General features: G+C 44.6%; 1 protein-coding gene across 1 annotated transcript; it reads right to left on the reverse strand.

Annotated features, from left to right (window-relative positions):
* Positions 1-408: 408 nt before the first annotated feature.
* LOC145337561 (nuclear factor 7, ovary-like) lies at positions 409-27,924 on the reverse strand. Its single transcript, XM_080182355.1, has 6 exons — positions 27,320-27,924; positions 27,142-27,237; positions 26,815-27,048; positions 25,155-25,177; positions 23,906-24,021; positions 409-959 (listed from the first exon to the last, which is right to left on the reverse strand). The coding sequence occupies exons 1-6, from the start codon at positions 27,728-27,730 to the stop codon at positions 409-411; spliced, it is 1,431 nt and encodes a 476-aa protein (XP_080038481.1). The 5' UTR covers positions 27,731-27,924.
* Positions 27,925-27,967: the final 43 nt, after the last annotated feature.

Here is a 27,967-nt window from a genome sequence, read left to right on the forward strand (position 1 = left end):
CTCCATTCCCCGGAATCCCGCCTCCCTCACTCAGAGTGACAGGAGCTCCGGCCAATCGGCTTCTCCATTCCCCGGAATCCCGCCTCCCTCACTCAGAGTGACAGGAGCTCCGGCCAATCGGCTTCTCCATTCCCCGGAATCCCGCCTCCCTCACTCAGTGACAGACACAAACAACATGTTGAGTTTCTGCTTCTTGGATTTAATGATGAACTGTGGAATCTTTGAGAAAAACTGTTTCTATTCCAGTGGTTCTCAGATTGTTTTATTTGAAGAATCATTTTACAAATGTAATCATGGAGCCCCCAATGTAAATTATAATTCTATATAATAACCACAATATGAACAGGTTCCATCAGTTTACAGCTGGCAGGAGGCAGGGAGACGGTGTGAAATTATGGGATGGATCTGTTAGAGACCTTTAATCCCGCAGATTGTCAGCGGCGCCGAGTTTTTCCCGTCGATATTCCATCCCGGATTGAAGATGGGAAAGATTCTCTCAGTGAAAGTGTGGGTGAAAGTGTGGAGATGGGACATGTTGTCCGCATTGTAAAATGACACCTGTCCACCCTCATAGTCCAGGGAAACCCCGATCTTCCGGAGATTCACACTCGGGGTGAGGGGGGTCTCTGAGGGGGAGGTGAGGGCAAAATAATCACTTCCGGGTCTCAGCCTCACCATCCAGAATCCGGTCTCCGGGCTCCGGAAGATTCTCCCTTTCCTGTTCACAGACTCTCGGGCCACTCCCAGAATCCACTCTGTCTTCTCCCCCACCTCCACCTCCCAGTAATGTCTCCCTGATGTGAATCCCTCTGATCCCAGGACAAAGGTCCAATAATCAAACCTCTCCGGGGTGTCAGGGAGCGGCTGCCATTTGTCTCCGAGTCTCACACTGGTCCGGTCCTCAGACAGGATGAGCCGGGGATTCGCTGTGTTCGGATCCAGAGTCAGAGAGGCTGGAGCTGGGGGAAAGTTAAAATAACACAGTCAGTGATTTAGAGAGAGCGGGTGGGGAGGGGAGAGAGTGTGAGGAGTGAGGAAGAGAGGAGAGAGGTTTGTGAGGGGGAGGGGAGAATGAGGGGGAGGGGAGGGTGGGAGCAGGAATGGGATGGCAACATGGAGCCAGAGGGAGAGGAGAGGAGTGGGAATAAACCAGAAAGGAGAGGCAGAGGAGAGGGGAGAGAGTGAGTGACAGAGAGATAGGGAGGGGGAAGAGAAATCAGGTGGAGAAGTGCAGTTGGGAAGAGAGAAAACAGGCAGTAATGAGAGGGCCTGGAGGGAGCAGGAGTGTAAAGAGGGAGAGTGGGAGCGCGATGAGGGAGAGGGCAAGTCAGAGTGGGACGTTTTGAGTGTGGAAGCAGGAGAGGGAACGGCAGAGCAGGTGACAGGGATTGGGAGAGTGGATGAGAAAGAAAGGGCAGAGTGGGGAGAGCATCTGGAAGGCAGGTAGTGTGGGAGGATGTGAGATCAAGATGGAGGAGTACAGAGCTCAGGGTGGCAGAGAGAGTGAGAGAGAGCCTGAATACAAAAGTGGGAAAGTGTGAGAAAGAGAAAGGAGGATAGTTAATGAGAGCAGGAGCGTGGGAGGAAGAATAGGATGGTGAGAGAGAGAGTCAGAGAGAGGAGGGAATGTTGTGTGGGATCTTCTGTATGGTTGCCCACTTAAAAGGCTTCATTTTATGGTATTTCTTTTTAATGGAACTAACTGTGTGATGCTTTAAGCTAGCTTAAGCTACTTTGGTCACATCAGCTTAATTCTGGGTCCAGCCTGGAGACCCAGTTGTCACAAAAAGTCACAGAGGTTTACAGCAGGGAAACAGGCCCTACGGCCCAACTTGTCCATGCTGCCCTTTCTTGACCCCTTTAAGCTGGTCCCAATTGCCCGCGTTTGGCCCATATCTCACTGTATTCTCTGAAAATCCAATGTACAGAAGCTTTGTTATGGCCACAGAAACAAGTTGTTGGTGCTGCTGGAGACTGTTTATAGGAACCTTGTAATAATATAAGTATTTAGTTATATTGTAGACACAGATCGATGTTTGTTTGATCCAGACTATGAGTTGTTTGATGTCAGCATTGGTTTTTGGCTGCTCTCGCTCCTTCTCTTTCTCTCTCTCGGGTAATTCTTATTTCGCTTTCTGGAAAATGCTGATAAAAGAAGCTTAAATAGAAGAGTATTTACTTCAGACCAGTTGTGTTCAAGTTTATTCTGAAGACATAAACAGACCCTTCCGTGTGAAAGACAGCATGGGAAATAAAACAGGAGAAGCAGGGAAAAATGTGGGACAGAGGGACAGGGGAGAGAGTCTGAGTGAGGGAGAGAAGTATAGTAGAATGATGAGGAAAGGGGATAGGAGGTGAGGTGCAGAGAGATTATGCATAGATGGGGGAGAGCAGGAAGGTGCTGAGGGAGAGTGGAGGGGGAGAATGGATAGGGAGTAGGAGGGACAACTGAGTGCCTGACAGGGAGATGGAGTGGTTGTGGGAAATGGGACAGAAATTGTGGGACAGATTGAATTTCAAGTTTATTAGTGTCACAAGTAGTCTTACATTAACACTGCAGTGAAGTTAGTGTGAAAATCCTCTAGTCACGACATTTCAGCGCCTGTTTGGGTCAATTGAAGGAGAATTTAGCATGGCTAACCAGCATGTCTTTCGGACTGTGGGAGGAAACTGGAACACCTGGAGGAAACCCACGCAGGCATGGGGGAGAACGTGTAGACTCCGCACAGACAGTGGCACAAGCCAGGAATCGAAACCGGCTCCCTGGCACTGTGAGACAGGAATGCTAACCACTGAGCCACCGTGCCATCCAAGGTAAGAAGAAGAGAGAAATTAAAGAGGGAGAGACAAAGGGAGAGTGGGAGATGAGTGAGAAAGGGAGAAAGGGAAGAGAGAACGTAGGTGAGAAGAAGTTAACGGGGAAAAGGGGGAGGTATGTGAGTAGAGGAGAGCAAATGGGCCAGAGAGTGGAAGGAGAGAGAGATAGCGGGATTGGGGAAGGAGAATTTGAGAGAAGGAAGACAAACTGTGAGAAAGAGAGTGGGAAAGAGGGTCAAGGTTGAGGAGAGGGGGAGAGGGGACAGAGGTGGGGGAGAGAAAGCTGGAGAGAGTGGGTGGGAGGTGATATCTCTGTGAAACATGGTGTAGATGTCACCGTACAGATTGTACACAATCCGAGTCTGTAAGATATCACACAAAATATCAATTCCAAGAACAAAAGAGTTCGGAACAGGAGTAGGCCATTCGGCCCTTCTAGCCTGCTCTGCCACTCAACAAGATCATGACTGATCTGATTGAATATTGTCAGTGATCCGGCCTCCACTGTTCACTGGGATAGAGAATCCAACACAAATCATCCTCTCATAGAAAACAAAATCTCATTTCTGTATTAAATGGGAGATTGCCAATTTTCAAACTGTGTATTGTACAAGACACCATCGCAAGGGAAACATCCGCTCAGCATCAATCCTGTTGAGTCCCCTCAGTGTCTTCTATGTTTCAATAAGATCACCTCTCATTCTCCTAAACCCCAATGGGTATAGGCCAAACCTGCTCGGGCTTTCATGATAACATAGATAGAGGTGGAGAGACTCTTCCCACTCAGAAAGGACAGTAGGACTAGGGGACACAGCCTCAAGATAAAGGGGAGGCGGTTTAGAACGGAGTTGAGGAGGAACTTCTTCACTCAAAGGGTGGTGAATCTCTGGAATTCTCTGCCCGTTGAAGTGGTGGAGGCTGCCTCGCTAAATATTTTTAAGAAGCGGGTTGATGGGTTTTTGATAAGAGAGGGGATTAAGGGTTATGGGGAGAGGGCGGGAAAGTGGAACTGAGCCACGACAGATCAGCCATGATCTTATTGAATGGCGGGGCAGGCTCGAAGGGCTAGATGGCCTACTCCTGCTCCTATTTCTTATGTTCTTATGTTCTTATAGAAACATCGAGAAACTACAGCACAAACCGGCCCTTTGGCCCACAAGTTGCGCCGAACATGTCCCTACTTACTAGGCTCACCTATAACCCTCTATCTTACTAACTCCAATGCACTTGTCCAAAAGTCTCTGAAAAGACCTTATCGAATCCGCCTCCACCATCACTGCCGGCAGCTGATTCCACGCACCCACCACCCTCTGAGTGAAAAACTTACCCCTGACATCTCCTCTCTATCTGCTCCCGCCTTCATCCCAGGAATCAGTCTCTAAACAATGGTCATTTTTTATAGAACATAGAACATAGAAAAACTACAGCACAAACAGGCCCTTCGGCCCACAAGTTGCGCCAATCATATCTCTACCTACTAGGCTTACCTATCGCCCTCAATCCTACTAATTCTCATGTACTCATCCAGAAGTCTCTTAAAAGACCCTAGTATTATCTATATTAACCGTTTTGGATGAGGGAAGTGAATGTACTATTGCTAAGTTTGAGGATAACACAAAAATAGTTGGGAAGGCAAGTGGTGAGGATGACAGAATCTACAGAGGGATAAAAATAAAATTGGTGTGTGGGTGAAAGCTTGGCAGATGAAAAATAACGCAGGAAAATGTGAAGTTATGCACATTGGTGGGAAGAATAAAGGAGCTGGATATTATAGAAATAGAGAAAGACTGCAGAAAGCTGCAGCACAGGTGCAGCAGGTGGTCAGGAAGGCGAATGGGATGCTGGCCTTCATAGCGAGGGGGATTGAATATAAAAGTAGGGAGGTCTTGCTGCAGCTGTATAGGGCATTGGTGAGGCCGCAGCTGGAGTACTGTGTGCAGTTTTGGGCGCTGTACTTACGCAAGGATATTTTGGCCTTGGAGGGAGTGCAGAGGAGATTTACTAGGCTGATGCCGGAGTTGAAGGGGTTGAGCTATGAGGAGAGGCTGAATAAACTAGGCTTGTCCTCGTTAGAGTTTAGAAGAATGAGGGGAGATCTCATTGAGACATATAAGATGATGAATGGGATGGATAGGGTAGAGGTGGAGAGACTCTTCCCACTCAGAAAGGACAGTAGGACTAGGGGGCACAGCCTCAAGATAAAGGGGGGGCGGTTTAGAACGGAGTTGAGGAAGAACTTCTTCACTCAAAGGGTGGTGAATCTCTGGAATTCTCTGCCCGTTGAAGTGGTGGAGGCTGCCTCGCTAAATATTTTTAAGACGCGGGTTGATGGGTTTTTGATAAGAGAGGGGATTAAGGGTTATGGGGAGAGGGCGGGAATGTGGAACTGAGCCACGACAGATCAGCGATGATCTTATTGAATGGCGGGGCAGGCTCGAAGGGCTAGATGGCCTACTCCTGCTCCTATTTCTTATGTTCTTATGTTTATGTTCTTATTTGGAATCCTTGTGCACAAATCACAAAAAGCTGGCATGCAAGTTCAGCAAGTGTTAGGGAAGACAAATGGAATATTGACTGTTATTGGAAGGGGAATGGAATATGAAAATAGGGAGGTCTTGCTAGAACTGTACAAGTGACTAGTTAGACCACACCTGGAATACTGTCTTCATCTCCTTACCTCAGAAAAGACATACCAGCTTTAGAGGCAGTCCAGAGAAAGTTCATTAGATTGATTCCAAATATGGAGGGATATTTTTATCAATCGAGGCTAAGCAGGATGGGCCTGTACTCATTGGAGTTTAGAAGAATGAGAGGTGACCTTATTGATACATATAGGATTCTCAGGTGGCTTAACAGATTGGATGCTGATAGGTTGTTTCCCCTTGTGGGAGGGTCCAGGACAAAAGGCCATATTCTCAGAGCAAAGGGTTGTTCATGTCAGACAGAGATGAGAAGGAATTTCTTCTCTCAGAGGTAGTGAATCCTTGGAACTCTTTACCGCAGAGAGCTGTAGAGGCTGGGACATATCTTTAGGGCTGAGAGAGACAGATTTTTAATCAGTAATGGAATCAGGGTTATGGAAATAAGGTGGGAAAATGGAGTTGAAGGATTATCACATCAGACCAGTCCTGATCTCATTGAATGACAGAGCAGACTCAATGAGCCGAATGGCCTATCTCTGTTCTTGTGTCTTATGATCTCATGATCTTCTGTAAGGAGGTCAAAATCTCACTAAGGCCCTGTACCCCTGCAGGCACAGTTTTTATACTTGATGCTCCTTACAATAAACACCAACATGCCATTTATATTCCTAATTACTTGCTGTACATGCAAACTAACGTTTTATGATTTTTATACCAGGACATCCAGATCCCTCTCTACCCTAGAGTTTTGCAGTTTCTTGGTGCGATATCAGACCAAACCCCAAATTTGTTACAATATCGGAAGAGGCTCCATATTTGGTTATGTTCAGAATAGGAACAATCAACGTATTTTGGTGCTCAGAGCAAATTTGAAATCCCAGTTACTAAAGAAGGGTATAAAGCCATAAGATTCCATAATTTGAAAGAAACACAATAATTTTTGAGGAGGCGCAGTGGTGCATTGATTAGGTTACTACCTGACTGCTCCAGGCACTCGTCTCACACACACCTCAAACCTCATGTTAGATGAAATGACGAAGGCAGAACGCACACACTTTCTCAGTAATCTGTCCAGATGTCAATGATCACCATTAAAAACCTCCTATAGATAATGTAGGATCAGGTGACTGGCATTAATGAGGAACTACAAGATACTCTTCGGCTGATAGGAATCGTAGAAATACAGAAATACAGAAATGAATGAGATTTAAAGTAGATAAATTTCCCCAGACCTGGTGGTCTCTACCTCAGCTGCTGAAAGTAGTGACTGTAGACAAAGTAGATGCATTGGTGGTTATCTTTCAAAATTCTACAGACTCTGGAATTGTTCCTACAGATTGGAAAATGCAAATTGAACTCCGATGTTTAAGAAAGAAGGCAGAGAGAATATGTGGAATGAAAAAACTGTTAGCAGTCCCCTCGAAAGCTTGTGAGTTTACTATCAAATAAATCGGTTGGACTAAAACCTGGTGTTGTCAGACTTTTTACTGTGAGCCCGACATTAGGCAGAGGGAAAATGCTAGGATCTGTAACAGATGATGTAATAACTGAACACTGACAAAATAATGATGACATTGGACACAGTCAATGGGGATTTATGAAAGGGAATCAGTTTAACAAACTGGTTGGAGATTTTGAAGAATGTATTGGCAGAATAGTTAAGCTGTAACTGGTGGATCTGGTGTACTTAGATTTTCAGAAAGCTTTTAATAAGTTCCCACACAAAAGGTTAGTAAATAACTTTAGAGCTGATGAAACTTGGTGGAATGTACTAGCATGCAGTACATGCCAGTATATGTATAAGGGAACTGATTAACACCCAGAAAAAAGAGAGTAGGGATAACTGCTTATTATGAGGTGTGAGCAGCCTGTCACTAGTGGGGTAACACAGAGATCAGTGCTTGGGTCTCAGCTATTCACAATCTACATCAAAGAGGGCTTCCAAGGATCTCCACTCTTTCACCGTGCTCCAGATATGGTCCCATTAATCTCCTAAATAACGAAAGCAGAATCTCTACACCTGCCTGACATCATCCACTCTCACTGTGAACACTTGGGATAAAACAGGAATTCTATCCTGGAATGCACAGACCTGTTTGGCCTCGAGTGGGTGAATCTGTGCGGCACTCTGTCACCTGGGCTGCTAAAGACATTGTGCAGCTTGGGGTTTTTTTACCATTGTCATCATCAGGCTGGATGTGACACACAGTTTACTGTCAGCACTGTTGGATCGTCCAGCTATATTGATGATGTTCATGTCACTGTCCAGAGTGACCGGCCTGGAATTCACCAGCAGCAGTGCGAGCTGCTGAAGGATGGCCCATCACTTGCTGTTTTGAGCTGGGGTGTACACATTGATTAACCAGAGCAGTGCATTCTTATACAGTACGTGTGATATGAGGAGGTGACTGCCCATCATCTCCACAACATCAGAGATGGTGAAGTTCCCTCTCCACAGCAGAATATCCAGGCTACAGGAACAGGAATCATGTCCTCCTGATCAGATCAATCAGACCACCATCGTGACCATGGACTGTAAGTGCTGAGGTGAGGCATCTCACACTCCTGTAGAAATGACAGGTCAACTGTGATATTGTCAAGATATCCCAAGACCAAAACACAACTTGTAAACCTAACATTGATCTTTGGATAAATGCCTGCCCTTTATCAGACCCATTGTCTGTGATAGTTCCAGCTCTTTGGTGAGCTCTTGCATACCCATAGTGTCCACAAACATTCTCACTATTGCTGGGCTCAGAAATCCGTCCTGGTCCAGTCAGCGAGTGTTGTTCAATTGGGGTGACATTGTGGACTGGGGGAGAGAGAGAGGTGGAGGTTTGGGTCAGGGAACTAGAGATGTTTGGGCTGTCTGAGGGGGTGTCTGAAGAGTGAGGTGACTACACCGGAGTGATCCTAAAGGAACTAGCGACACAGATAGTGGATTCATTGGTTGTAATTTTCCAAAAATCCTTTCTGATTCTAAAGAAGTATCGGAGGATTGGAAAACTGACAATGTGACACCGCTCCACAAAGAGGGAAAGAGGCTAAACGAAGGTAACTATCAGCCGATTAACCTAACATCTAGTGTTGAAAAAATGTTGGAATCAATTAAAGTAATAGGGCACATTTAGAAAATGATAATCTAATCAAGCTGAGTCAGCACGGATTCATGAAAGGGAAATCATGTCCGAAGAATTTATTAGAGTTTTTTGAGAAGATCGAAAGCAGTGTGGATAGCGGGGAACCAGTAGATGTGTTGTATTTTGACTTCCAGAAGGCATTTGACAAGATACCTCACACGAGGTTAAGTCATAAGATGCTTAAATCCATGGTGTTGGAGTTGGATATTGGCATGGATAGAGAATTGTCAAAGGGGCAGGGAACAGCAAGTGGGGATAAAGAGTTCATTTTCATGTTGATAACCTCTAACTCCACAGGAATCAGTGCTGTGTCCGCAACTGTTTATGATATATATAATGACTTGGATGAAGGGAGCAAATGTACTGTATGAACCTGATGAAGGAGCAACGTTCCAAAAGCTCATGACACCAGATAAACGTGTTGGACTTTAACCTGGTATTGTGGGACTTCTTACTATGACTTGGATGAAGGAAGCAAATGTACTGTCGACGAATTTGCAGATAAAAAATAGGTAGAAAGAAAGTTGTGAGAGGGAAACAGTTTGCAGAGAGATCTTGATAGGTTAAGTAAGTGAGCAAAAAGTTGACAAATGGAACGGAAATGTGAAGTTGTTCAATTTGGAAGGGAGGACAAATGAACAGAGTATTATTTAAATGGAGAAAAATGGAAGAAAGTTTAAAATAAAGGGATTTGTGGGTTCTTGTGCACAAAACACAGAACGCTAGTACACAGCGGCAGCAGGAAATCGGGAAGGTTTATGGAATGTTGGGCCTTATTTCAAGAGGGATGAAGTGTAAGAGTAGAGAAATCTTGCTGCAACTGTACAAGGTACTAGTGAGACCATATCTGGAGCACTGTGAACAGTTTTGGTTCCCCTTATTGAAGGAAAGTTATTACTCCATTGGAGACAGTTCAGAGAAAGCTCACAAGGATGATCCCCGGATTGTTATGAGGAAAGTTAAAACAATTTGGGACCCTCCTCATTGGAATTTAGAAGAATGAAATGTAATCTCAGTGAAACATAGAGGATTATTAAGGGGTTTGACAGAGTAAATGCTCAGAGGATGTTCCCTCTCATGGGAGAGTCGAGGACCAGAGGGCTTAGGCTCAGAAAAAGAGGCATCAGCTGAAGACCAAGATGAAGAGGAATTTCTTCTCTCAGAAGGTAATGAATCTCTGGAATTCTTAACTGCAAAGAGTTGTAGATTCTGGGTCGATCACCATGTTTAAGGCTGAGATAGACAGATTATTAATCACTGAGGGAATCAAGGATTATGGTGTTAAGGAGGGAAAGTGGAGTTGAGGGTGTGAGTCTTTGGAACACCTTGCCACAGAGAGCTTTAGGGACAGAGTCCTTGTGTATATAAAAGGCTGAGATAGATAGATTCTTGATCAGGAATAGAAACAAGGGCTTTGGGGTAAGGGCAGGAAAGAGGAAATGAGGAATGTCAGCTCAGGCAGGATCCTATTGAATGACAGAGCAGGCTTGAGGGGCTGAATGGCCTACTCCTGTTCCTATTTCTAGTGGTCTCAGGGAGACAGCAACTGTGTGTGAGTAGCAAATTAAATTCACATGGTAAGTTCTGGTAACACCTTTTCATTTTTAACTATAGATTAAGAATCAAAATTGGATGTGATACTAACCTTCAATAAGTTATACTGACTTGTATAACTTGGAGAACTGACAATGGAACAAACCACCTTGGACTGGGTGTTGTGCAATGAGAATGGATTAGTTGGCAATCTAGTTGTGAGAGAACCCTTGGGAACGAGTGACCATAATATGGTAGAATTCTTTGTCAAGGTGGATAGTGATGTAGTTGATTCTGAGACCAGGGTCCTGAATCTCAATAAAAGTATCTATGGTGGTATGAGGGATGAATTGGCTGTGATGGACTGGGGAAAATTACTGAAAGGAAAAAGTGACAGGCAATGGCAGGTATTTAAAGAACAAATAGGTGAACTCCAGAAGTTGTTTATTCCTGTTTGATGCAAGAGATGGTAAGGGAATTATGCCCAAACCATGGCTGACAAGGGAAATTAGAGATAGTATTAGATTCAAGGAAGATGCATACAAATCGTCAAGAAAAAGCAATAGGCCTGACGATTGGGAGCAGTTTAAAATTCAGCAAAGGAGGACCAAGGGATTGATTAAGAAGGGTAAAATAGATTGTGGAAGGAAGCTAACGGGGAACAGAAAAACTGACTGTATAAGTTTCTGTAGGTATGTGAAGGGAAAAAGATTCTCAAAAATTAATGTCGGCCCAGCTGTGAGGAGGATGAAGAGATGCTTCAGAATGATTTGGACAGGCTGAGGGTGTGGGTATATGCATGGCAGATGCAGTATAATGTGGACAAATGTGCAGTTATCCACTTTGGTAGCAATAATAGGAATACAGATTATTACTTGAATGGGTGTAAATTGAGAGAGGCGGGTACTCAGTGAGACCTTGGTGTCCTCGTACATGAGTTGCTGAATGCAAGCGTACAGCAGGCAGTAAGGAAGCCAAATGTAACTGGTTTGATTAGTAAGTTTGTGGATAACACAAAGGTTGATAGATTTGCAGATAGTGGTGAGGATCATCAGAGGATGCAGCCAGCTATAGCTCGGTTGGAGACATGGGCAGAGAGATGGCAGATGGAGATTAATCTGGACAAATATGAGGTAATGCATTTTGGAAGGCCTAATACAGATAGGAAATATACCGTAAATGGCAGAACCCTTAAGAGTATTAAGAGACAAAGGGATCTGGGTGTACAGATACACAGGTCACTAAAAGTGGCAACACAGGTGGAGAAGGTAGTCAAGAAGGCATACGGCATGCCTGCCTTCATTGGCCAGGGCATTGAGTTTAAAAATTGGCAAGTCATGTTGCAGCTTTTTTGAACGTTAGTTAGGCTGCACTTGGAATATAGTGTTCAATTCTGGTCGCCATACTATCAGAAGGATGTGGAGACTTTGGCGAGGGTACAGAAAAGATTTGCCAGGATGTTGCCTGGTATGGAGGGCATTATATTTGACAAGACATTTGACAATTACATTACATTTGTGCAGGAAGGTTTTTTGACTCAGTATGTAGATAGGCCAACTAGAGGTGAGGCTATATTGGATTCGGTGCTGGGAAATGAGCCAGACCAGGTGCTAGACTTGGAAGTTGGTGTGCATTTTGGTGATAGTGACCACAATTTGGTTACGTTCACCTTAGTGATGGAAAGGGATAGGCATGAACCTCGGGTCAGTAGTTTTAGCTGGGGGAAGGGTAATTATGAGGCTATTAGGAGAGAATTAGGAAGCATAGGTTGGACTAGGAGATTACAGGGACTGGGAACGTCCGAAATGTGGAGTTTTTTCAAGGAGCAGCTACTGCGAGTCTGTGATAGGTATGTCCCTGTCAGGCAAGGAGGATTTGGTAGAGCTAGGGAACCGTGGTGCACTAAAAAAGTTGATTCGTTGGTTAAAAAGAAAAAGGAGGCTTATGTTCGGATGAGGCTTGAGGGCTCAGGTAGTGCATTAGAAAGCTTTAGATTGGCTAGGAGGGAGTTGAAGAGTGAGTTAAGAAGGGCTAAAAGAGGACATGAGAAGACTTTGGCTGATAGGATTAAGGAGAATCCTAAGGCATTCTATAGGTATGTCAAGAACAGAAGGTTGGTTAGGGCAAAATTAGGGCCAGTTACAGACAGTAGAGGGAAGTTGTGTGTGGAACCGGAAGAGATTGGAGAGGCATTGAACCAATATTTCTCTTCGGTGTTCACGCAGGGGGACATGAATGTAGCTGAGGAGGACACTGGGTTGTAGGGGTGTAAAATAGACAGCATTGCAGTTGATAAGGGGGATGTGCTGGATATTCTAGAGGGGTTGAAAATAGATAAGTCCCCTGGTCCGGATGGGATTTACCCTAGGATTCTCTGGGAGGCAAGAGAGGTGATTGCAGAGCCTCTGGCTCTGATCTTCAGGTCGTCATTGGTCTCAGGTATAGTACCGGAAGATTGGAGGTTAGCGAATGTTGTCTCATTGTTTAAGAAGGGGAACAGAGACTTCCCCGGGAATTATAGACCGGTGCGTCTTACTTCTGTTGTGGGCAAGGTTTTAGAAAAAATTATTAGGGATAGGATTTATAGTTATTTGGAGAGTAATGAATTGATTGGAGACAGTCAGCATGGTTTTGTAGCAGGTAGGTCGTGCCTTACTAACCTTATTGAGTTTTTTGAGAAAGTGACCAAAGAGGTGGATGGGGGTAAGGCAGTTGACGTGGTATATATGGATTTTAGTAAGGCGTTTGATAAGGTTCACCATGGTAGGCTTCTGCAGAAAATGCAGATGTATGGGATTGAGGGTAATCTAGGAAATTGGATCAGGAATTGGCTAGCAGATAGGAGACAGAGGGTGGTGGTTGATGGTAAATATTCGTCATGGAGTTCGGTTACGAGTGCTGTGCCTCAGGGATCTGTTTTGGGGCCACTGCTGTTTGTAATTTTTATTAATGATCTGGATGAGGGTATAGTTGGGTGGATTAGTATATTTGCTGATGACACCAAAGTCGGAGGTGTGGTAGATTGTGAGGAAGGGTGTCATAGTTTGCAGGGAGATTTAGACAGGTTGCAGAGCTGGGCCGAGAGGTGGCGGATGGAGTTTAATGTGGAGAAGTGTGAGGTAATTCACTTTGGTAGGAATAACAGATGTGTTGAGTATAGGGCTAACGGGAGGACTTTGAATAGTGTGGATGAACAGAGGGATCTAGGTGTATGTGTACATAGATCCCTGAAAGTTGGGAATCAAGTTGATAAGGTTGTTAAGAAGGCATACGGTGTCTTGGCGTTTATTGGTAGGGGGATTGAATTTAGGAGTGGCAGCGTCATGTTGCAACTGTACACAACTCTGGTGCGGCCGCACTTGGAGTACTGTGTGCAGTTCTGGTCCCCGCATTACAGGAAGGATGTGGAGGCTTTGGAGAGGGTGCAGAGGAGGTTTACCAGGATGTTGCCTGGTATGGAGGGGAGGTCCTATGAGGAGAGACTGAGGGATTTGGGGTTGTTTTCGCTAGAAAGAAGGCGGCTAAGAGGGGATCTTATTGAAACATATAAGATGATTCGAGGTTTAGATAGGGTGGATAGTGATAGCCTTTTTCCTCGGATGGAGAAAGCTAGCACGAGGGGGCATGGCTTTCAATTAAGGGGGAGTAGTTATAGGACGGATGTCAGGGGTAGGTTCTTTACCCAGAGGGTGGTGAGGGATTGGAATGCCCTGCCTACTGCAGTTGTAAATGTGCCTAGTTTGGGGGCGTTTAAGAGATCCATGGATAGGTTTATGGACGAAAAGGGATTTGTTTAGATAAGTGGGTCATTGTTTTTTAACTGGTCGGCGCAACATCGTGGGCCGAAGGGCCTGTTCTGCGCTGTAATGTTCTATGTTCTATGTTCTAAGAGATTGGAGAAGCTTGGTTTGTTCTCACTGGAACGACGGAGGTTGAGGGTTGAACTGATAGATTATGAGGGGCAGAGATAGAGTGGATAGTCAGAAGCTTTTTCCCAGGGTGGAAGAGTCAATTACTAGGGAGCATAAGTTTAAGGTGCGAGGGACAAGGTTTATAGGAGATGTGCAAGGCAAGTTTTTTTACATAGAGGGTGGTAGGTACCTGGAACTCACTGCCCAGGGAGGTAGTGGAAGCAGATACAATAGTAGCTTTTAAGGGAATCTTGACAAATAAATGAATAGGGTGGGAATGGAGTGATATGGTCCCCGGAAGGGTCGGGATTTTTTGTTTAGTCGGGCAGCATGCTTGATGCATTCTTGCAGGGCCAATGGGTCTGTTCCTGTGTTATAATTTTCTTTGTTCTTTGATATGTTGGCCTTCATCGCGAGAGGATTTGAATATCGGAATCGGGATGTTTTGCTGCAATTGTATCGGGCATTGGTGAGGCCACACCTGGAGTATTGTGTGCAGTTTTGGTGTCCTTATCTGAGGAAGGATGGTCTTGCTATTGAGAGAGTATAGCAAAGGTTTACCAGGCTGATTCCTGGGATGGCAGGTCTGTCATATGAGGAGAGACTAAGTTGGTTAGGATTATATTCAGTGGAGTTTAGAAGAGTGAGCGGGGATCTCATAGAAACTTATAAAATTCTAACAGGGTTAGACAGGGGAGATTCATAAAGAATGTGAGGAGTCCAGAACAAGGGGTCATAATTTGAGGATAAGTGGTAAACCTTTTAGAACTGAGGTGAGGAGAAATTTCTTCTCCCAAAGGCTGGTGAATCTGTGGAATTCACTGTCACTGAATGGAGTTGAGGTCAAAATGTTGTGTGATTTCAACAAGAAATTAGATATAGCTTTTGGGGCTAATGGATCAAGGGATATGGGGAGAAGGGTGGATCAGGATATTGAACTTGATGATCAGACATGGTCAAAATAAAAAGCAGAGCACGTTCGAAGGGCCAAATGATCTACTCCTGCTTCTAGTTTCTATGTTAACTAGAGAACTATCTGGAGTGGCAGTTATCTGTCAATCACCTGAAAACAGTTGGTTCATGAGTGTTAATCAGTGCAGAGGAAGTAAAACTCGCAAGCGACTCATCAGAGGGTCTATAAATAAGACACACCTTTCAAAATGCATCCAGTAATAGGTGCATGAAACAGGTGACTGGGACGGAGACTGAGTGAGCAGTGAATTTAGTTCATGCGAGTATGAAATGCACAGGGGGAAGAAATGTGGTTATCACTGGAATTATTCTAAGTTAATTAAGTGAGTAATTTAGTTAAATTTAACTAGATAACATGAGGAACAGTGCAAGTCGGTTGTTATGTTGCAGCTGAGGAATGTGTGATTTTGGATGTCCAGATGTTCCATGACTAACACATCTGCAGAAAGTGTAAGCAGCTGGAGGATTTCCAGATCAGAATTAGTGAATTAGAGGCTGAACTGCAGACACTGCACAATGTAAGGGAATGGGAGAAATACCTGGACAATTTGTTCTGGAATATGATCACACCTCTTAGAATAGGGTCATCTGTTTTGGCCAGCAGTGAGTGACAGGAGGATGTGACTGAGAGTGAGACAGGTAAAGGGACTGAACAGAGTGTAATGGAGGAGCCTCAGAGTTTGCAGTGGTTGAAAAGGTTTGAGGTGCTTGCAATCTGTGTGGATGAAAGCAAAGACTGCAGAGTGAATGAGCAGTCTAACCACGGCACCATGATACAGGAAGCCTATCAAGTGGGGGATAGCAAACAGGAATGTGGTGGCAGGAGGGGACAATATAATGTGGGACACAGATACTGTTCTCTGCAGCAAAAGCGAGAACCCAGACAGCTGTGTTGCCCGCCCAGTGCCAGGGTTCAGGATATGTGCTCAGATGGAGAGGAATTTTCATTGGAAATGGGAGGATCCAGTGGTCGTGTTCCATGTGGGTATCAAAGACATAGGACAAGCAAAGAAAATCATCCTGGTCCACTCCACTAATGGTCAATCAGGGACATTGTGGGCTGGGCGGGGACGCAGAGGTTGAGGGGACGTAGTCAAGCAAGCAGAGATATTTGGGATATCTATAAAGGGCATAGTCACCATGACAGGCTAGATACCAATTAAGAAGCAGAACCTCAAAGGTAATAATCTCTGGATCATTACCTGAGCTACATGGAAACTGGCAGAGGGAAAATGAGATGGCAAAGATGAATGTTCAATGGCTGGTGTCTGGATCATGGGCACTGGCACCAGTATTGGGGATAGTGGGGCTGTTTTGATTTGATTTATTATTGTCACATTTATACTGTGAAAAATATTGTTTCTTGCAGGCTATTCAGATGAAAAGTACTGTTCATAGAGTACATATGAGAGAAGGAAAGAATAAGATGCAGAATATAGTGTTGCAGTTACAGAAAGGGTGAAGAGAAAGAGCAGCTCAATATATGAAAGCACCAACCAAAAGTCTGATGGCAGCAGGGAAAAAGCTGTTCTTGAGTTGGTCGGTATGTGTTCTCAGACTTTTGTATCTTTTTCCCATCGGGTGAAAATGAAAGAGAGTATGTCCAGGGCGCAATGGATCCTTGATTATGCCGGCTGCTTTTCCTGAGGAAGCAGGAAGTGTAGGCGGAGTCAATGGAAGGACGGGCTGGTTTGTGTGATGGATTAGGCAGCATTCACAACCCTTTATAGGTTCTTGCAGACTTGGTCAGAGTAGGAGCCATACCAATGCTTTCTATGATGCATCTATAACAGTTAGTGAGAATCTTGGTGGTCATGCTGAATTTCCTAAGCCTTCTGAGAAAGCAGAGACATTGGTGGACTTTCTTAACTGTAGCGTTGGCGTGGAGGGACCAGGACAGGTTGTTGATGATCTGAACACCTTGAAACCTGAAGCTCTGGGCCATTTCCACTTCCTCAGTGTTGTTGTAGACAGGGGCATGTCCTCTATTACGTTTCCTGAAGACGATGACTATTGGTCGTTTCACTCACATTGAGGGAGATTATTGTCGTCACACCATTTTACCAGATTCTCTATCTCTTTCCTGTAGCCCAACTCATCGCTGTTTGAGATCTGACCCACTCTTGTAGTGTCATCAGCTAACTTGAAAATCGATCTGGAGGGGAATTTGGCCACATGGTCATAGGTGTATAAGAAGTATTGTTGGGGACTGAGAACACAGCCCTGTGGAGCACTGGAGTTGATGATGATCATTGAGGAGATGTCATTACCCATCCCGACTGATTGTGGTCTAGGATCCAGTCACAGAGGGAGGAGACAAGCCATAAGCCACGGAATTTTGAGTTGAGTTTTGTCGGAATAATGGTGTTGAAGGCTGTTCTGTAGTCAATAAATAGGAGTCTGACAGAGGTGTCTTTGTTGTCTAGGTGATCCAGGTTTGAGTGTAGGGCCAGGGAGACGGTGTCTGCTGTGGACCTTTTGCGGCGATTGGCGAACTGTCATGGATCCAGGCAATCTGGGAGGCTGGAATTTATTCGTGCCATGACTAACCTTTCAAAGCATTTCATAATGATGGATATTAGAACCACTGGACTGTAGTGAAGTTAAAGTTTATTTCTTGGTCACAATTAAGGCTTACATTAACACTGCAATGAAGTTACTGTGAAATTCCCTGAATCGCCACAGTCTGGCACCTGTTTGGGTGAATGCACCGAAGCAGCACATCTTTCAGAATGTGGGAGGAAACCAGAGCACCCAGAGGAAACCCACCCTAACAATGGGAGAACGTGCAAACTCCACACGGACAGTGAACCAAGCTGGGAATCAAACCCAGGTCAGTGGCGCTGTGAAGCAGCAGTGGTAACCAGTGCTACCTTGCCGCCCCACACACTGCCTGATTGTTGGGACGGTCTACACCTGAACTGCTAGAATGAGTGTTCTAACAGATTGCATAACTCGGGAAGTGAAGAGGGCTTCAAACTAAACTCGGAGGGTAAACTACCTTGAATATACATGACAAATCCAGGGGTAGATTCAAGGCAAGAAACCATCATAATAATATTGGAAATGAGGATCATAGAATAGAATGTTGGCCTTTTTCGCGAGGGGGATAGAATATAAAAGCAGGGAGGTCTTGCTGCAACTGTGCAAGGCACTGGCGAGGCCACAACTGGAGTACTGTGTGCAATTTTGGTCCCCTTATTTGCGAAAGGGTATATTGGCCTTGGACGGAGTACAGAGAAGGCTCACCAGGCTGATACCAGAGATGAGGGGGTTAGCTTATGAGGAGAGATTGAGTAGATTAGGCCTGTACTCGTTGGAGCTTAGAAGGCTGAGGGGGGATCTTATAGAGACATATAAGATAATGAAGGGGCTGGATAGGGTAGAGGTAGAGAGATTCTTTCCACTTAGAAAGGAAACCAGAACTAGAGGGCACAGCCTCACAATAAGCGGGCAGCAGCTTAGAACAGAGTTGAGGAGGAACTTCTTCTTTCAGAAGGTGGTGAACCTCTGGAATTCCCTGCCCATTGAAGTGGTGAAGGCTACCTCATTAAATATATTTAAGTCACAGATAGATAGATTTCTGATTGATAAGGGAATTAAGGGTTATGGGGAGCAGGCGGGTAAGTGGAACTGATCCACTTCAGATCAAACATGATCTTATTGAATGGTAGGGCAGGCTCGAAGGGCTGGATGGCCTACTACTGCTCCTATTTCTTGTGTTCTTATGTAGCAGGAATGGACAAAGAGATAAAAACCTAAGAATACACCAGTCGTCAAGACTAGATGGTATAAAGACAGAAACATAGAAACCCAGAACAGTACAGCACAGTACAGGCCCTTCAGCCCTCAATGTTGTGCCGAGCTATGTCCGAAACCAAGATCAAGCTATCCCACTCCCTATCATTCTGGAGTGCTTCACGTGCCTATCCAATAACCGCTTGAAAGTTCCTAAAGTGTCCGACTCCATTATCACAGCAGGCAGTGTATTCCACACTTTGGACATCCCTCCTATATCTCCCACCATGAACCTTAAAAGTTATGCTCACTAGTAACAGCTATATCCACCCTAGGAAGTAGTCTCTGCACGTCCACTCTATCTATCCCCCTCATCATCTTATAAACCTCTATTAACTCGCCTCTCATCCTCCTCCACTCTAAAGAGAAAAGCCTGAGCTCCCTCACCTTACCTCACAAGACCTACCCTCCAAACCAGGCAGCATCCTGGTAAATCTCCTCTGCACTTTCTCTCCAATGCTTCCACATCTTCCTTATAGTGAGGTGGCCAGAACTGCATACAATATTCCAAATGTGGTCTCACCAAGGTCCTGTATAGTTGCAGCATACCCCACTCTTAAACTCTTAAACTCAAACCCGCTGTTAATAAACACTAACACACTACAAGCCTTCTTCACGTCTCTATCCACATGAGTGAAAACCTTCAGAGATCTGTGGATATGAACCCCAAGATCTCTCTTTTCCTCCACATTCTTCAGAACCCTGCCGTTGACCCTGGAATCCGCATTCAAGTTTGTCCTACCAAAATGAATCATCTCGCACTTATCAGGGTTAAACTCCATCTGCCACTTTTCGGCCCAGCTCTGCATCCTATCAATGTCTCTCTGCAGCCTGCAAGAGTCCTTCACCTCATCCACTACTCCACCAATCTTGTTGTCATCAGCAAATTTACTAATCCACCCTTCAGCCCCCTCTTCCAAGTCATTGATAAAAATCACAAATAGCAGAGGACCCAGCATTGATCCCTGAGGTACACTGCTGGTAACTGGCCTCCAGTCTGAAAATTTTCTCTCCACCACCACCCTCTTCTTCTTTGAGACATGATGTGGAGATGCCAGCATTGGACTGGGGTAAACACAGTAAGAAGTCTCACAACACCAGGTTAAAGTCCAGCAGGTTTATATGATAGTAAACCCACAAGCTTTTGGGGTTTGCCCCTTCATCAGGTGAGTGGCATGTTCTGGTCTCAGACAGAGCATGGAACGACACAACAGTTTACAGAATGCTGATTAGAATGTGAGTCTTTACAGCTAACCTGCTATTCAAGTCTGAAAGATGCAGACAATGTGAGTGGAGAGAGCATTAGGTTAAAGAGATGTGTATTGTCTCCAGACAGTACAGTAAGTGAGGTTTTGCAAACCCAGGCAAGTTATGGGGGTTACAGATAATGCAACATGAACCCAAGATCCTGGTTGAGGCTGTCCTCATGTGTGGAACTTGGTTATCAGTCTCTGCTCAGCGACTCTGTGCTGTCGTGTGTCGTGAAGGCTGCCTTGGAGAATGCTTACCCGAAGGTCAGAGGCTGAATGATCTTCAGGTAAGTATTCTCTAAGGCGGCCTTTACGACGCACGACTGCTCAGAGTCGTTGAGCAGAGACTGATAGGCAAGTTCCGCACACGAGGACGGCCTCAATCGGGATCTTGGCTTCATGTTGCATTATCTGTAACCCCCATAACTTGCCTGGGGTTGCAAAACCTCACTTACTGTACTGTCTGGAGACAATACACATCTCTTTAACCTAATGCTCTCTCCACTCATATTGTCTGCATCTTTAAGACTTGAATAGCAGGTTAGCTGTAAAGACTCGCATTCTAATCAGTATCTGTAAACTGTGTGTGCTGTTATATTCTCTGAAACCAGAACACTCTACTCACCTGATGAAGGGGCAAACCCTGAAAGCTTGTGGGTTTAATATCAAATAAACCTGTTGGACTTTAACCTGGTGTTGAGATACTTCTTACTACTTTGAGACAGCCAGTTACTTACCCAATCGGCCAAATTTCCTTCTATCCCACACCTCCTCACTTTCTTCATGAGCCTACCATGGGGAACCTTATCAAACGCCTTACTAAAATCCATGTATATGACACCAACTGCTCTACCTTCGTCTACACACTTAGTTACCTCCTCAAAGAATTCAATCAAATTTGTGAGGCAGGACTTACCCCTCACGAAACCATACTGACTATCCCGGATGAAGCTGCATCTTTCCAAATGGTCATAAATCCTATCTTTCAGGACCCTTTGCATTAACTTACCGACCACTGAAGTAAGACTGGTCTATAATTACCAGGGTCATTCCTATTTCCTATCTTGAAGACAGGAACAACATTTGCCACTCTCCAGTCCTCTGGCACAATCCCTGTGGACAGTGAGGACCCAAAGATCAAAGCTAAAGGCTCCGCAATCTCATCCCTTGCCTGCCAAAGTATCCTACGATGTATCCCATCTGGCCCAGGGGACTTATCGACCCTCGAGTTTTTCAAAAATGCTAATACTCTTCCCTCAGAACATCTACCTCCCTTATTCAATCAGCTTGTATCACACTCTCATCCTCAAAAACATGGCCCCTCTCCTTAGTGAACACTGAAGAGAAGTATTCATTCAACGCCTTACCGATCTCTGACTCCATGCACAAGTTCCCACTACTATCCTTGACTGGCCCTAACCTCACCCTGGTCATTATTTTATTTCTCACAAGAGTAAAAATCCTTGGGATTTTCCTTCATCCGACCCACCAAGGACTTCTCATGCTCCCTCCTAGCACTCCGAAGCCCTTTTTTAAGTCATTCCTACCTACCTTGTAACCCTCAAGCAACCCTCAAGATGATAAAATGATGAAACTAAATGCTGTATATGTGAATGTACACAATGTTCATAACAAAGTAAACAAATTGATAACACACATTGAAGTAAATGAATATGATCTGATAACTTTAGAGAGTCATTGCTGCAGGAGGAACGGATAACATTTAATGACATTGAAAAAGGATAGAAGGCTCGGTAAAGGTGGAGGGGTAGCGCTGTTTATCAAGGACCTCATTGGTGCAATAGCTGGAGATGACCTTGGCTCAAGAGATCCAGATATAAAATTGGTTTGGAGATGGCGAACAGTAGGGGAAAGAAGTCAATAGTGGGTGTGGTCTACAATCCTCGCAACAGTAGCCACAATGTGGGTCACAGATAAAGAGACAGTAATAATCATGGGTGATTTTAATCTAAATATAAACTGGAAAAATCAGGCTGTAGTTTCCTGGATGGGGAGTTCACAAAATTCTTTTGAGAAAGTTTCTCATAGCAGAACGTTCCGGGACTAACCACAGAGTAGGATTGATTAGACTTGGCTTTGTGTAATGTGACAGGAATAATTAGTGACTTCAGAGTGAAGGCAGCACTAGGTAGCAGCAACTACAATATGATTGAATTTGAAATCCAGTTTGAAAGGGGAAAGAGAGGGTCGAAGATCAGTATTTTAAACTTAAATAGGAGCAACTATCTAGTCACGAAGCTAAGCTAGTTGTACTGAACCGGGTCCCCAGGCTTGGGGATATGTTGACAGACAAACAATGGCAGATATTTAAGAGGATATTTCAGAATATTCAGAATAAATATATTCCTACTGTAAAGAAAATCCCCAATGGGAGGATCCACCGTCTGTGATTCACTGAAGAAGTTAAGGAAAGGCTCAAATTCATGGAAAAAGCATATAACTGAGCAAAGCTGAATGGCAGGTCAGATGACTGATCAGAATGTAAAGAATGGCAGAGATCAAACCCCCACAATAATGTAGCAGCAGCAAAATAGGTATCCAGTGTTCCCACACTAAACATGAGGAGAAGTCACATTGTCTGTACAAACTGGAGACATTTGGTATAACTGGAGACTCAATACAATCTTGATCTTCCATTGGATGGTGATACCCCACCCAGAGGAACAATCTTTACAATGGTTTAATTCCTGGTCTTAAAGGGACCACTGCAAACCCCATTGGAAATGATGTAAGGAGTTTATTTGCTCTGTTTCCTGCCTAATATTTATATCGCAAACAACATCATCAAAAAACAGAAAACTTCATCATTATCACAATACTGCTCTAAGATGTTGTTGTTTGGAAATTGGTTTTCTCATTTTCTACACTCGAACAGTGACTGTTCCTCAGAATTATGCCACTGGTTCTGAAGTGTTCAGGTTCACGCTGCAGGAATGAAGGGGCTTTTGATGATTTCTCTGTGACCAGGAGGTGAGTTATTTTTCTTACTGCTGCTTGCTGCTCCTTTCTCTCTCACCCCCCGCTGTGTATTCATGAGGATTTCTTATCCCCTGTTCCCTCCTCAGGAATGACAGAACATTTTCCCATACTGCACACCAGTGGGAAACTGGACAGTCATTTTGTTCTGAAGATCAGCCCTCAGAATGGATTGGGCCTCTGATCAAATTCATAAAGTGAGCGGTGGGTTCACTGGTTCACTACCTCAATGGAGTCACTCAAAAACTCAACCTCACTCAATCCAAACTGCCCTGTCACCCTCCCTATTCTAGATTTAAAAGCTATACCTACTTTGATCTAGACTCCGCGACCGTGTGAAACATGTGGATGTTTATAATCTCCCTTTTATTCCGAACCTTGAACATTTCAATAAGATCACCACGCTCCCTCTCTTATGCAGTGCAGACTCAGTTTCTGCAGTCCCTCCTCTTGATTAATGTGTCCAATTCCACCAAACAGACCAAATTGTCTGTCATTTAACACTTGCTCTCTAATGTCAGTGTGTCTTCCTGATAAATGATGATAAAAAAATGTTTCCCACAATGACAAATGACACAAGTCCAGTCTCCTGGAGCAATTCCATTTCACATCCTGAGATTGGTGCTCTATTCCTCTGGTTATACAGATCCCTTCACTGCTTTGACACACAGTGCTGATGGCTTCAGACACTTACCCAGAGGAACCAACAGGAAGCAAAATATCAGAATGGGAAGACTCCAGGTATTAACAACCGGGAATGGGAGTGTTTAATCTGGATTTTTGGAGCCCATTCAATATATTTACAGCTGGATTGATAATCAGGAAAATTAATATAAGAGATTTACCGGGGTTAATGAAGTTTATCATTTCTCTCCACGTTCTGTACTGTAAAAGGTCTTTGTACTTCCCGATAGACAGGGCGGCAGCAGATACTGAGAGTGTGTGATACTCATCACTAATCCTGTAAATGGTAAAAATGATGCTATGAATTTGTATTTGTTGGAAGATTTTAGAACTTATTTCAATGGTCAAGTTTTCAGCATTTTTGATGATAGGGAAGATGTACAAAGTGAAATGTCAATCCTGTTTCTCCAACTGAGAAAGGGATAACTTTTAAATTCAAGGGAAGAGAATGGAAACAGCCATGTCTTGAAAAAGGTTCAAAATCTGATAACAACCATCACAGACTGCAGGAAATGATAATCATTTAGCCTGTCCACTTGCTGTATTATAAACAAAGTTTATCGAACAAAGACAAAGGCTGAAAACATCCCAAAGCTGAATATCCCATTCTGCAATCCCTGGGCCCCACAACCCTCCCAGAATCCAGCTCGCCTCTACTTCCGGCACCTTGAACATCTCTGATTTCAGTCTCTCCCCCACTGGGAGCTGGACCTTCAGCTGCCGAGGTCCTGAGCTCTGGAATTCTCTCCCTGATCCTTTCTATCTTTCTAATTCTCTTTCTTCCTTTAAGACGCTCTCTGAAATCCACCTCTGTCATCCAGATTAATATTTCCTTATTTGGCTCTGTGTAAATTTACTCAATAACGCTCCTGTGAAAGTCCTTAGGATATTAATTTCCAATAAAGGCAGTATATAAATACAAGTGTTGTGGTTGTTAAGGCCACAGAGCCAGTTTGTATTGAGTATAAAATTAGAATCCGTTTCCCCCCTTTAACGTGAGACTTTCTCGGGTTGGTCAGGCTCCATGCAGGGACATGGGTGACCCACTCCTTGGAAACATGGACCATGTGGCTCTCTCAGGGTCAGTGGGAAGGTCACAGACACTAACAGCCAACATCGGGCAAGTGATCACTTCCGGCCTGTGAATCAGATTGTATTATTTACACTTCCCGGTTATTTATTACAATATCGTAGAACAGTTATGTAAAATCACTGTAATAAAGTGAGTTATCATAAAGCTCTCGTCAGTGCGTATACACGGAGCTTATCATTTCCTGCAGTGTGTGATGTCTTGGTAACTAATGACCAACTACTTAAAGTTGTGACAACAGCCAACAAATAAATACATAATAACACTTCACTGAGTTTATTTTACCAAACTGCAGAGTTTCAGTAAAGAACATGTCCTACCTTCTCTTCCGACAAGCTTCCTCCTGAAAGAAATGAATCAGGAACAGTGAGGGTGACAGTAACAGATTTCAGGAGCAGTTAGACAGGCTGGTGAAATGAGCAGACTCAGAGCAGATGAGATTTCACACGGAAATGTAAAGTGATACATTTTGGAAGGAAGATTGTGGAGAGTCAAATAAACTGGAATTGAACATCAGTCCCACTCACAGACACAGTGACTCTCACACACCGTACCAGACACACCCACACACTCACAACATGGAACTGGAACTGGATATCAGTCCTGCTGACAGACAGTGGGGGTTATTCTCCCAGCTCACTGTGATGCTCCAGCAATGTAACAGGCTGGGAGACATCAGTGGGGGTTGTTCAGGGGCTCCCCGCTCGGCGCCACAGGCTCCACACGTCTCCCAGAAGAAGATTTGTGATGTCATCAACTCCGCCGAGCTGATTTCCATATTTAAATTCCTATTTACATCTAATTAGTGGGTCTGGGATTAGACTCTCCAAACCCGCTATTGTGTCTCCCTCTGCCAGGATTGCTTCACTCCAGCGGGTTTACAACAGCTCCCGATAACAGGAGCAGGTGGCCCGACCCCACTGGAGGGAACAGAGGCCATGGAGGCCCCCTCCAGGAGGTCGGGAGTAAGGGGTGTGCACCCAGAGCAGTGCCAGCCTGGCCCCCCAGCAATGCCCAAGGGGCAAAATGGCAATACCCACTGGTCATCGAGCAGTGCCAATGGGAGAGGGGGCAGGGCAATGAGGGTGGGGCCTGTTGTAAGGGCAATCGGTGGGAGTGGGTGGGGAGGTAGATGGGTCCCACTGCCACTCTGCATAGGGATTGGTGGCAGAGGAAGGGAAGGTGTTGATCAGGACTGGCCATCCAGGTTGTGGCGGGAGGGGGAGGTAGCGGCAGGATTGGAGTTCAGGGAGATCAAGAGTGACAGGCCAGTTGGCGGGGGGTGGGGGGGGGGGTCATTGTCGCATGCCTGGAGAGGTTCAAGAGGCCAGCAACCAGGAGGCTCGGGGGGTGGTGGGGGGCGGGTTTGGTGTCGAAGGAGCAGCAATGCAGGGTTGCGGAAATGGCCAGCAACCTCCGCTCTGACAGATCGGTGCATGTGCAGTGGCTCACTCAGAGCTACGTTGCCGGACTCTTGAACGGGAATGGGGCCGTTCCCTGATTTTCAGCGTGAATCTCGCTGAGGCACTCCACAATACTCAGAGTTTGGGTGATTAATTTTGAAAATCCCACTATAAAAAACCCAGTGGGAGTTATTCCAGTTTTTATGCAAGTCCAGGACTTTGAATAGTTTTGGGAGAATCAGCCCCAGTGACTCTCACACACCTTACCAAACACACCCACACACTCACAACATGGAACTGGATTGAAATGGGAGTTCCAGGAGGAAATTAAACTCGGGAAACATGGAAATAATCAGAAAGCAAGTATGAAGATCAAGAAAACTTATACTCAGGAGGTTACAGGTATTCCTGAGAGCCATTAGTTCAGAGACATGGCAGAATTTTCACGGAATAGACAGAAATTTGTTCAATTCGGTTACTGTTTTTCAGTAAATTCTATATGAATTTCACAGTTATTGTCAGTTATTTAGTGACTATGTGAAGTTTCCCTGAACTGAGGCACAATATATTCCCTCACCTTCAGAAATATCAGCTGGTCTTTTTGCTCCATCCGTTTCTGCAACTTTGAGAGTTTCTCCTCAATAGAATTTAAATTCTCCTGAATCTCTCGAAGGTTTCTCTCCATTGGTTCTAGAATCCTCTCCTCTTCTTCCCTGAGATCTCTGAGTAAACGCTGCTCTTTCTCAGTGAGAATCTGGTGCATTTTAGCAAACTCAGATGTGATGTGGGTCTGCAGACTGCTCGACTGTTCCTACCCAATGAAATGTGAAACATAATTAATGTCCTGCGATAAAGGGAACAAAACTAACCGAGATCCCAGAAAATCAGCACAGGGAGACCTTACCCTAACTTCAGAAATCTTCCCTTTCTGTTTCTGTTCCGTTTCTCGAACTGCCAATGTCTTCTCTGTGAGAGAATCTAAGGAAACTTTCAGCTGATCCTGGGATTGGGAGAGAAAATCACAGAATGAAAGTGTCAGGACAGGAAAATGAGATCAGGTTATTAAATATTTACCCTTTTACCTTGTAGATTTCAACAGCTTCTTTAATCTGCAGAAAGCGGTGCTCTCTGTGTTTCTCCGCAGTCACACAAATCAGACACATCAATTTCTTGTCAGTTTCACAAAACAGCTTCAGTTCTTCCTGGTGTTTCTCACAGTGAAGTTTACTTTCCTTCTCTTTCGGATTCAGCTTTAATTCTCGAGCTTTCTCGGCCAGATTCGCCAAGGACCGACTTTTCCTGAGGTTTTTTTCCTGAAACTCCTCTCTACATTCCGGGCAGGAGTTTATCTCCTTCTTTTCCCAACACTGGGTGATGCAGGAGCGGCAGAAGTTGTGTCCACATTCCAGTACTACCGGATCTGTGAAGAAATCGAGACAAATGGGACAAATTGTCTCCTCGGTCCAACTCTCTGCTTGTTGTCTGGAAGCCATGTTCACCCTCAGCACTTCCTGATTCAAACCAGTTTTAGTTTGAATATTACTGCCTGCTTAAACACCTTCAGTTCTACAATTTCCCGATAAAGTTCAAGACAATACTCCGAGAATTATTGTTCAAAACTATTTACTGTCCTGACCACTTTTTCAGAGACAGAAACAAAACCTTAATATGTTGAAGGGCAAACAGGTTTAGAAAATGGAGGGAGGATTGAACCCTGGTCGCGAGGTTAA

Source organism: Carcharhinus amblyrhynchos, unplaced genomic scaffold, assembly GCF_965287045.1.
Source record: "Carcharhinus amblyrhynchos unplaced genomic scaffold, sCarAmb.v2.hapA scaffold_52, whole genome shotgun sequence".
Lineage (NCBI taxonomy): Eukaryota > Metazoa > Chordata > Chondrichthyes > Carcharhiniformes > Carcharhinidae > Carcharhinus > Carcharhinus amblyrhynchos.